At 36.3% G+C, this 12,500-nt stretch overlaps 1 protein-coding gene across 11 annotated transcripts in view; it reads right to left on the reverse strand.

The window, feature by feature from the left end:
* The window catches only part of LOC115216522 (misshapen-like kinase 1), an 835,290-nt gene that overhangs the window by 77,167 nt on the left and 745,623 nt on the right, over positions 1–12,500 (reverse strand). For all 11 annotated transcript variants that reach the window (XM_036506597.1, XM_029785962.2, XM_029785961.2 and 8 more), the window contains one exon: positions 1,960–2,109. In XM_036506597.1, the coding sequence (XP_036362490.1) occupies positions 1,960–2,109 (150 nt within the window). The remainder of the gene's footprint in view (positions 1–1,959; positions 2,110–12,500) is intronic.

Below are 12,500 nucleotides of genomic sequence, written 5' to 3' on the forward strand. Positions count from 1 at the left end.
ATATACATATATATATATACACACACATATATACAATGGGTTTCTTTCAGTTTCCGTCTACCAAATCCACTCATAAGGCTTTGGTTGGCCCGAGACTATAGTAGAAGACACTTGCCCAAGGTGCCACGCAGTGGGACTGAACCCAGAACCATGTGGTTTGTAAGCAAGCTACTGACCACAGCCACTCCTACACCTGCATGTTAATCAGAAAAATCCATGATGTACTGAGTGCATGACAGGTGAACCACGATAGGTGAATTGTGATATGGTGAGAGATTACTGTATATATATAAATATAATAAAAGGGTAAAATTAATTAATTCATTAATTAATCAATCAATTAATTAATTAATAATTAATAATTTTACCAAGTAGTTCGGTACATTAAAATAACCTTTTTAGGTAAAATTATACAAATATTCTATAATTATAAACATAATTATAATCAGGGGTCTGCTAATTGCTTCACCAGGCACTGAATTTAGAAGTACACTGTATACCATAATACTACCTAAATTCGGTGCATGGTGAAACAATCAGCTGACTCCCATTATAATTATGTTTATAATTATAGAATATATATATATATATATATATGTATGCTTGAGTATGTAATTGCGTAAGTCAGTGTAAACACCTAAACATGTCACTAAAGGGAGATAACTTCCAGTAGAGGGATTCCACCAGTTAATAAATAGACATCACTATAGTAAGTATCAGAATAAGCAATGGATTATATGTAAGAGAGATAAATAAATGAATCAATAAAAACCCTTAAATGTGGTGCCCCAACATGGCCACTGTCCCATGACTGGAACTGGTGACAGAAAATTAAAAGGTCATATATTTGAAATGAAGTGTGTTTTTCTGTTGCTTTTTATTTTTGGCTAAATATTCTGTTTCAAAAGCAAAACTCCTTAAACTTGAACATAAACGAAAATTTTCTATTTTCATGGTTTACATCTTCGTCGCTAGACTGTAGTATGAAATGGGTAAGAACAAGCTAAGGGGATTGTGGCAAGTGTGGTTGGTGAAAGTAAATAAACAGCTGCCACTTTCCTTTTATTTTTCCACTACTTGGAAGTAAATATTTTCGCTTCTCTTTTTATCATTTCTGTCTCTTATCATTCCAATAAATTACAGAGATATTTCTTAAAAAAAAAAAAAATTTTTTTTAAACTAGCAGAAACTGGAGATGAAAACAAATGTTCAATTTATTTGTTTTATCTATTAATTTTTTTGTTATATTCATTTCAATTTTATTTTTCATTAAGAGCATATTTTCTGTCTTTTTAGTAATACAGAAAATTGATTGGTATTTTTTAAACGAATGTAATTCAGCACCTAAAACAAAGCACAGCAGAACAAGCATTAACCCTTTAAGATATTTCAAGTTGATGGTGATTAAAAAAATGCAAGAACAGGTAAGAAGAAAAAAAAAAAGAAAAAGAAAAAAAGAAAGCTAATTTATAAGGTAGATCTCTGTAAGCTTGTGTAATAAAACACTGAAATTTTTAAATACTAAAGCTGATCTTCAATTCAACAAGAGGGAAAAAAATTTAAATGTCACACGTTGCTCTTCAGCACAATACATCAGGTAACTTTTACTATCATTATTATTATTATTATTATTATTATCATTACTATTATTGGTGTGTGTATTTGTATCTGGAACAAGTTTAAAGAGTCCCTAAAATAATTCTGAAAGCTTGCCAGCTATAAGAAAATGGTTTCTTTACTAAGAGAGCATGTGTGTGTGAGAGAGAGAGAGAAAGAGAGAGTATAACTGCAAAAAAAAGTAGATCAAAAAATGAAAGAAAAAATGGAGGAAAAAAATGAGTGAAGGTTTTTATCTCTTTCCTGTTTGATGTTATTTTCTGTTGACTGGAACCAATGTTATAATGGTAAAGAACAGCACTAGTGAAGAGAGGAGAGGACATTGGAATAGAGAGTACTTACATGTGAAGGAATGTACAGATCAAACACTGTATGTGTGTCCAAGTCAATAGCGTGAAAGCCTATACTGGAAGCATATATTACTTTCAATCTTTGATTCTCTTCAATGGTGAGGTCCACTAACAGAGGTCGATTTTGTAGCTCAGGTATGGACTGGAAAACAAAAAGAAAAACAAATGATGATAATAATAATAATAATAATAATAAATAGATTAAAGAAGTAAAAAAAAAACATGTGCGGACTAGAAATAAGTTTATTTCGATGTCAAAAGAAATAAATTATTTAGCATTATTCTCAGGCATGTCGCTATGATTTCTTGTATGAATTATTATAAGACAGAAGCTGAAATACAGGAGAGAGAGAGGGAGAGAGAAAGGCAAAGAGAGGTGCACAAATATACCTTATTCAGTGATGCTCAAATGATATCCATGTACACACATATATGTAAGCACAATGGCTGAGAAGTTAAGGTGCTATAGCCAATGGTTTTTTTTTTGTCTATTTTTCTTCATTTTTTTTTTTCTTTCTCCCTGACCAAAGCACATACTACAATTTGTTTCAGCCTGCCTGGCTAAACAAAAACTAGTTTGCATTCCTGCTTCATGGTTGAAAAGCTAACAGAAGGAAGGACATCCAGCAACAAGAAAAAAAAATTGCCTCCATATACATGCAATAGCTATACATAAGGGTATATGTGTGCTTGCATGTGTGTATGGGCATAAGTATATATATACACACATACAGACAGCAGCCATTTGGCAAGGTCTTAGAGTGTTGGAAAGACTACTTTGTGGTGATCATTCTGGCTGTTTGTGCTATGAGTTCAAATCCTGCCATGATCAACTTTACTTTGCCTCCTTTTGTGGTTAGTAATGTATCAATATGTGATGGGGTTACTTCTCTTTTTCTTTCTTTTTGTTCATCTGTGTCTTTCTGAAAGACATCGACTGTGGTTAGACTTGGAAAGGGGTGAGCTCCACAAAAGGGGCGAGCTTCCCAAAACTGTATTCTTATGAGTCCACTACAGAGCAGAGACCCACACATTGTGCTGTATGAATACATAATGTAGTTTTAGAGTCAGATTTTGACTGCTATTTCTAGCATGGTGATATCTCTTAGATACCCTTAATTATAATCTCTCTCTATATAAACGGCAGTTTGTCTGTGTGTGTTTCTGTGTGTCTGTTTGCTTGTACCCTCACCCTGACCACGGCTTTCAACCGATTCTGATGAAACTTGACACACACATAGCCCAATGTCATAATTCAAAACTAACGCAGCGAAAATTTTGAAAAGTTCCCCCAGTCCTGAAAAGAATCGATAAATTCGACATGGGGTCGAGAATAAAAAAAAACAAACCACAGACTGTTTAGGAGACGCAACTCGACCTTTTTAACTCTCAAAAAAATTTACCATCATTTTTTTTCCATTTTTTTTGCTATAACTCTCTAAAAATGCTTTATAGTTATTTCCCTTACAAACCTGAGCAACGCCGGGCGATACTGCTAGTTTTATTTATATATATATATATATATATATATATATATATATACATCTGCCATATATTAGTGTAGCACCTGTCAAAAATGACGGAGTTTATTTGAGAATGGACTACATTATGCAAATGAATATCACACCTTTGCATTACTCTAGTCAGAGAGTGTAATAAACACACATGCACACACACAGAGTGGGATGTTTACAAACGATTCTATACTGAAAGAAATCAAGTATAAGACAATGACACTTGTTGAAAATTTAAACATTATACGAATAGCATTTCTCTCAGAGCACCTCACCTTCACTAAGCTATAAGTAGTCTAGTAGTGCACTGTTAACTTCAACATTAACCAATGACGTACAAAGTCACAGAAACAACCAAAATTATGAACACAAAAATACAAACAAGATATGGTGTAGTATAATACAATGTGTGGAGGCGCAATGGCCTAGTGGTTAGGGCAGCAGACTCGCAGTCGTAGGATCGCGGTTTCGATTCCCAGACCAGGCGTTGTGAGTGTTTATTGAGCGAAAACACCTAAAAGCTCCACGAGGCTCCGGCAGGGGGTGGTGATCCCTGCTGTACTCTTTCACCACTCTTTCTTCTGTTGGCCTGCTCGCTTAGCCAGCGGGGTGGCGTCATTCGAAGGCTAAAACAATGCGAACGCATTGTGACCAGCGATGTGTAACTACATCTGATGGACTGGTCGGTCACGTGATGGTGATGGTCATAATGCAATGTAACAGGCTGACTCCCACAATGGCTCTAACTGATTAAAAGCTAAATGAATATGAATCAAGGCATATATGAATAGCGGAATATAGCTATATATGCACATATATAGCAGGAGTGGCTGTGTGGTAAGTAGCTTGCTTACCAACTACATGGTTCTGGGTTCAATCCCACTGCGTGGCACCTTGGGCAAGTGTTTTCTATTTCAGCCTCAGGCCATCCAAAGCCTTGTGAGTGGATTTGGTAGACGGAAACTGAAAGAAGCCCTATATATATATATATATATAATATATATATATATATATTATATATATATATATACATACCAGCAACATAGGTGCTGTGTGGTAAGTAGCTTGCTTACCAACCACATGGTTCTGGGTTCAGTCCCACTGCGTGGCACCTTGAGCAAGTGTTTTCTACTTCAGCCTCAGGCCATCCAAAGCCTTGTGAGTGGATTTGGTAGACGGAAACTGAAAGAAGACTGTTTATTCAACTAAAGATTCTTTGAGGCAGTGCCTCAGCATGGCCACAGTCTAATAACTGAAACAAGTATAAAAGGAAAGATATGTATTTATTATATATTATGTATGTCTCAGATGTACTGACACATAAAATTCTTAACTACATCAACACTGTGATCCTCAGAAGATAACCAATCACCAGTCCATTAGCTGCATTTTCAATATGCTTTTGACTTGCTTATTGACACTCTCATAGTCTCACCCCTTACACACACACATACGTTTGTGTGCATGTTTGCGTGTAGTCATACAAATCATTATTGACAAACCAATACTGACAAGAAAAATTTCTTTCTAACTGAAATTTAAGTAAACTCTTGAGCTCTGTTTGTAACACTAAACGTTTTGACACTGTCTATATGAGAAACTTTCAAATTTATCAGAAACTTCTGCTGACAAATAATTAGGCGAAGAAAAAGAAACGCGATGACAACAAAAGTAGACTCTAATATATTATTCTGAAAGTCATTTATGTTCTTATACTTAGCAGCAGCCAGTAGTGACATGCTGTTTCTCTGTGATGATGACATAACTAGAATGACAGTTCCAGGGCCTTGCTTCTCACCTACTACATTCACCTCTACTCTCACCATCTCTAACCACCTGTTTATTCCCTGCTCATGTTATTATGAAAATAACCTCCACCACTTCACCCAATCTACTGTCTATATTCTCTTTGGTCTTTTTTTTTTTTTTTACTTGTTTCTGTCATTAAACTGTGGCCATGCTGGAGTATTGCTTTCAAGAATTTTTAGTTGAATAAATTGACTCTAGTACTTTTTTTCTTTTTCTTTAAATTCAGAAATTGTCATTAGTGTGGGAAAGAAATTTATTTAGTGGATGCAAACCCAGGCCTAAAATTATTTTACAAACAAGGTCAATTTTTTCAATCTTGATATCTAAACAAACACCATAATAAAATGTGAAAATGTGTGAGTATATGTGTGTATGTGTTTGTGTGTACAAGAGAACTATGTGAAACTTTACATATACATGTAAAGTAAAAAAAAACAGGAAAAATAATCCCAAATCCTTGTCTGGTATTGGATTGATCCCAAAATCTAATGAGACCCTGCCAGTCACAAGGTCAAACATCCCTGAAAGTTTCATCTGAATCCATCCAGTGGTTCTTGAGATATTTTGCCCACAGACAAACAAGCAAGCAAACAAACACGACTGAAAACAATACTTCCGCCTTAGCATAGGCGGAAGTAATTTCGTCTGCCTTTGTTCTGAGTCCAAATTCTGCAAAAGTCGATGAAATAAGTACCAGTTATGCACTGGGGTCGATGTAATCGACTTGTCCTCTTTCCTCAAATTTTAGGCATTGTGCCTATAGTAGAAAGGATTATTATTATTATAATTGTGCAGCAATCAACCTAAATCAACATACAGATGGATAGGTACATAGGTTATATGAACAGACAAGCACACATATGCAAATGGAGACTGAAACACATGACCATATACACACACACTTTATTCTACACAAGGACACATATGGAGACACAGGTCCACACATATAGAGATGCACATCCATACATACAAACATGGTACATAGTTGCAAAACAGACATGCACACACAAGGAGACAGAGGTGCATACATATACAAACACATGCGCACACACACACACACATACATAAAAAATACACAAACATGGACATGCAAGCACATGAATATGCAGAATATATACATATGCACACACACACATATATACATGCATACATACTGTTGTGTGGACACCCCCAGATGACGATGTAGGCTAGCCCAATATGTAGATATAGAGGGAGAAGTCTAGACATCGAGAGCACACTCGTGCAGAGAAGAATTGAGTAGAAGGCATCCAAACGTGCGACATAACAGTGGCAACGAGGATGAGATAGCTCACACAGCCACTGTGTAGTATTGCAATATAACAGTGGCAACAAGGATTGCATAATTGACACAGCCACAGTGTAGTATTGTGATATAACACATACATAAATGCACAGGTACACACACACACACTGACCCACACATATGCGCACAAACAAACAAAAGGGAATGCAGTGTAAATAACGGACAGAGTCAAGACTATTGAAAAGGTTGCAAGACGCAACGAAAATTTTAGGAAAGTGAAAATAAGGAATAAGTGGAAATTTTACCGGTGTGTGTGTTAAATTATAAGGCACAAAAAGAAAATGACTCTCTCCAGACACAACAGAATATGCTTCAACACACAAACTCATATAAAGAATCTTGCAAACCAAATCCAAAAATGAAATGACAAGTTCAAAAATTTGTTATATTAAACTGCAATCTTTTCAAATTTTTATGTTTTCTAAACGTTGAAGAGATTTGTTTCAGCATCAATGCTAGTTACTAGATTTACAGATATGTTACATAAGACAACACAATATGTGTGTATCTGCATGCATGTGTAGGATAGGATTGTAAATATACAAACATATGTATGAATGATTGTATATGTATAAGCACTCTAAGTGCAGAAGCTGAACAAGTGTGATAATTACTAAACAATTAGAAGTTGTATTCTAGAGTCGAGAGAATTACAATGATACAGGCTATCAATCCTCTTATGAGAGAGCTGGCTTTATTTTCATTCCATTTACTAACAGTATCCATGCAGTTGGTTGCAATGAGCTAGAGAAGATACCGATGAGTGTAGCTATTCAAAAAGTTGGTAATAGATCATGGAAAGCTAACGTCTTTGGATATGGAATTCAGACTAATAGAGTGGGTTTCAATTAATTTCGACAGAAGTCTGACGTTAATGGTTAAGGAAGGAAGAAGCGTTAGGATTGACATTAACTGGAACAAGGAGTTCACCATTGCAAAAGTGCACGCACACACACACACACACACACACACACACACACACACAGAGCTTTTCCATCCTTTCTCATCCTAATCACATGTTGTTACAGATAAGTGTCTGCCAGATTTATCCCCGACATCATTTATCAGAGATACTGTCATTAAGCTGAAATCACCATCAATACAGTCATGCGACTAAACATGCCGGACTGGATGGGGTGGCAGTGATGCAAGAGTATGAAGTGGCAAGGCAATGGCAACGGCAGTGATGGTGGTGTGCACTTATAAGGCACAACAACAACAACAACAAAATTAATGATAATGATGCTGATGATGATGATGATAGGAAGGCATTGATGGGAGTAGTTATTTATCTAGTTCTCCCACCTGAAATCAGCAGAGTCCAACAGACTGACTGATTGACACAGGCTGAGAAGAGACAATATAATTCCATCTCCCCTGCGACCCACCCTCACAAACACTCTCTCTCTCTCTCTCTCTCTCCTCTCTCTCTCTCGACTCAGCCGCCCAAATACTGATAATGTGGCAATAATACAATCAACTCCTCCCACGGATGCTCGCCACCCCCACCCAACCCTGCCACCTATCATTTACAGTAGGCTCAGGTGTGATGGTGGCAGCAGTGGTGCCGATGCCAGTGGTTAATGGCGGTAAGAAGGTGAGGTGAGATGGGGGATGGAGAGGAGGTTCTTTCTTTCTCTCTCTCTCTCTCTCTCTCTCTCTCTCTCTCTCTCTCTCTCCCCCCGCCACCAACCATCAATTTTATTTTAAAAACAAAAACAATACAGAACACAACAGAACAAGCAAGCAACAACCAATAAATAAATAAAATATACGAAACAAAAAACAAAACAAAAGAATAAAAGATCAGAGAGGAGGCAATTTAAACAGCATTAACACAATGCAAGGGAGACATTACACCTCGTGAGGTTCTGCTCTGGGGTGCAATAGAAACAGCAGCTGCACTATTATTCTTTAACTCCAATTTGCTCTGATGGATTTAAACTTACAGCTGCTACAACAATTAGTCTTCATCACTACTTCATCACTATTTGTGGTTGGTGATGATAATGATAATGATAACGATGATGATGGTTTTTCAAAGATAATTCTATATTTACTTTATGTTGTTCATCAATACAAATGCTGATATATATATATTACATACATACACACACACAAAACTGCTACCACCTCTGTCGCCACCATCATTGCCACTTCTATCACCACCACCATCATCACCATCTCCATCGCCATCACCCCCACCACCAGCCCCTATCACAACAACTACCATTACCACCACTGGCATCTCAAACCATTACTATTACCAGCACCACCACCACCACCTCTCCAAATCCTATAAACTAATGCTACTGCCACAACAACCACCCATCATAACACTCACCATTGCCACTGCTGGCAACATTACCACCACCATCTTCACTACCACTCTTACCACCACCACCTCCACTACCATCATCATCACCACCTCCACCCCATCACAATAACTACCATTGCCACTGCTGGTATCTCCAACCATTATTACTACTAGCACCACCACCACCACCACCACTCCAAATCCTATAAACTAATGCAACTACCAAAACAACCAACCATCACAACACTCTCCATTGCCACTGCTGTCAACACCACCACCACCAATACCACTCCAAACACACTATAAACTTCTACTGCTTGCTACCCCTTCTACAAACACCTCCCTCTTCTCACCCATACCATCCAAACACAACAACCTGCTGCAAGCATCATCCCTACCACCAACACCATCTCCACCACCCCATACACACACAAGTTATTCTTACCCATTTACCCATATATTATTAATCTTATTTATTTAGTCTTTCTACTTAAATTTCTATTAATTGTATTATGTCCACTAATTCATTGGCACTCTTCTGGTTCCTTTTAATCCAGTCCAGCAGCATCAAGCCAAACGAGGCAATAGACATTAATAAGAGGTAATCAAAGACGCAAGTAAATATTTAATAGCAAGCACAACATAATCCTTCGTCTATCTCTCTCTCTCTCTCGATGTGTCTCTCTATCTATCTATCTAATTTCTTTCTCGCTCTCTCTCACATATGTTCTTCTATCCAACCACTGACTTTCGACCATCCAAACAACCTCATCTAGTTGTTCCTATCTGTTAGCCAAGAGAAGCTGGAAAGAGCATGAAGACTACATATATATACAAATATGTATATATGTATGTATGGATGGATGGATGGATATTTACACATGCACAAAGTAGTATGTGTGGTGGGGGTATGGATATTGCGTTTACACAGCATAAATGAGAATACCTGAAACACATAATGCTGGTAAATCTAGTTATTTATTTGAAAGCCTTTGGCTGAGGAGATTCCAGACAATGTGAAGACATCCTATTGTTCTCTTAAGGAAACAAATCGCCATACAAATCTGTTCTGGTGATGACTACCTCTGATCAGACACACACGCACACATACACACACACTCTCTCTCTCTCTCACTTTGTACCCTGCCACACACACACAACAGGGGTGTGTGTGTATGTGTGTTTAAAATTCTATCAAATAATACAATCATTCTTGCAAATATTTGATACATAAATACTTCAAACAGCCTTGGGCTATTTCAATGCTTTGTAAATGAAACTGGTAGATGGAAACTGTAAGGATGCTCATTGTGTGTGCGTATAAAGGTAAACACAGACAGAATCTACAATTGGCATTGCCTTTCCTGAAAAGTAACCTTAGCAGCCTCTTCATTGCTGGCACCGGCTCATCTAAAGAACAACCAAAGCAAATCATAACTCGGCTAAAGTCATCCCAGTATTTGTCCTCTATTGTAAAACATAGGTAATCCTTCCTACAAATGGAAATAGAAACACAATATCATAGTTAAATTCTATATTAAAAATAATAATAATAATAATAGTAATAACAACAAGAGCACTCAGAGAACGCAAACCTCTGCCAAGGCAACACCAATATCCTCTCAACGATAAGCCAGAAATGATTTTTAAAATGGGAATATCTAAAATAAACTTGACTGCTCTCACAAACGAGAATACTAAAAATGAACCCAACCGCTCTCAAAAATTAAGTAAAAACACAAGAAAAATAATCCAGAATCCTTGTCCAGTACCAGATCAATCTCAAAATCTAATCAGTTCATGCCAGTTACAAGGCAAAACATGACTGAAAATTTCATCTGAATCCATCCAGCAGTTCTTGAGATATCTTGTCCATGGACAAACAAACAAACACAACTGAAAACAATACCACTACCTTTGCTAATAATAATAATAATAATAATATAATAATAATAATAATATAATAATAATAAAAGAGGCTAAACACATATATCAACATGGCCCAGTTTGTAACTGCTATAAATATTTCATTCTTTCTTTAAGCTTTCATCCATTATTTCTTGTGACCATAGAAGCAGGGCCTTCTCTAAGCCCCTGTTAAGATCAAAGTACATAGACAAGTCATCAATTTACTTTGGTTAAGACGTTGAACAAGAATTAAACTATTTGTAATAGACCTAAGTAAATTTAACTTGTACTTTTAAAGATGTTCCGCAGGATAACATGAAGTATTGAACTTTATTCAGTTAGAATAAAATAAAATATAGCTATGAATAAAAGGTGCATAGATTATGAATTTTGATTGAAGGGATGGGGCCTTGAAACAAAAAGTTGCAGGGGGGCCTCTAAAAGTCGCACAATGGAGCTGCATAGAAGGGATATTAGAGAAGGTGCATGGCATAGTGGTTAGGATATTCGGCTCGCAATCATAAGACCATGAGTTCAATTCCCAGTGGTGCATTGTGTCCTTGAATAAAACACTTTATTTCACATTGCTCCAGTCCACTCGGCTGGCAAAAATGCAGAGAACCTGTATTTCAAAAGGCCCATCTTATCAAATGCCACGCTGAATCTCCCTGAGGGCATGCATGTCTGTGGAGTACTCAGCTACTTGCTTATTAATTTCATGAACAGACAGTTCCATTGATCAGATCAATTGGAACCCCTGTCATCATAACTGACCAAGTGCCAGTTACAAGGAATATTTTTGATAAATTAGAATTTCTAGAAATGAATTGTTGCTTCAAGTAAATTTTACTATCTGGTGTCCTTGCCACTATTGAGTAGACTAGCACAAAGCACAATATATTCTTAGATAGACTTCACCCAGAAGAGAAAATCAAAATGGTTACAATCATCATCAGCATAGTTTTAATATCTACTTTTCAATGCTAACACAAGCTGGTCACACACGGACACACACACACGTGATAGATTTCCACACAGTTTCTGTCTACCAAATTCATTCACAAGGTATTGGTCAGTCCAGAGCTATAATAGAAGACACTTGCTTAAGGTGCTGCACAATGGTCAGTCTAATAGATAAAAAAAAATAGAGCACAAATACATTGATGGTTTATACTTCAGGCTTTGGTGCCTTTATTAAAAGTCAAAAAAGACTTGAATGATACTGGGGTCGTATATTTTAAAGAAATCCCACAAACAGGCATGGTCATGTGGTTAAGAAGCTAGATTTGCAGCTGTGTGGTTTCAGGTTCAATTCCACTATGTGGCTCCTTGGGCCAACAAATTCCTTCTTGTGAGTGAATTTGGTTGACAGAAACTGTGTAGAAGCATGTCTTGCATATATATATATATATATATATATATATGTATATATATATATATATATATATATATATATATATATATATATAATTCAAAGGAATTCCAACTCTGTTTTTTATGTTTTATTTATATTCTTATAATATTGATATATAATATATAATAAGAAAGAAATGAAATGAAATATTGATTGTCTTATTGAACAAATGAAATATTGAAAATTAAATATTAAATGTCTATTCTCATTGAACTAGTATACTTTCTTGCATTTAAGCATTCATCAG

Source organism: Octopus sinensis, linkage group LG10 (genome assembly GCF_006345805.1).
Source record: "Octopus sinensis linkage group LG10, ASM634580v1, whole genome shotgun sequence".
NCBI lineage: Eukaryota > Metazoa > Mollusca > Cephalopoda > Octopoda > Octopodidae > Octopus > Octopus sinensis.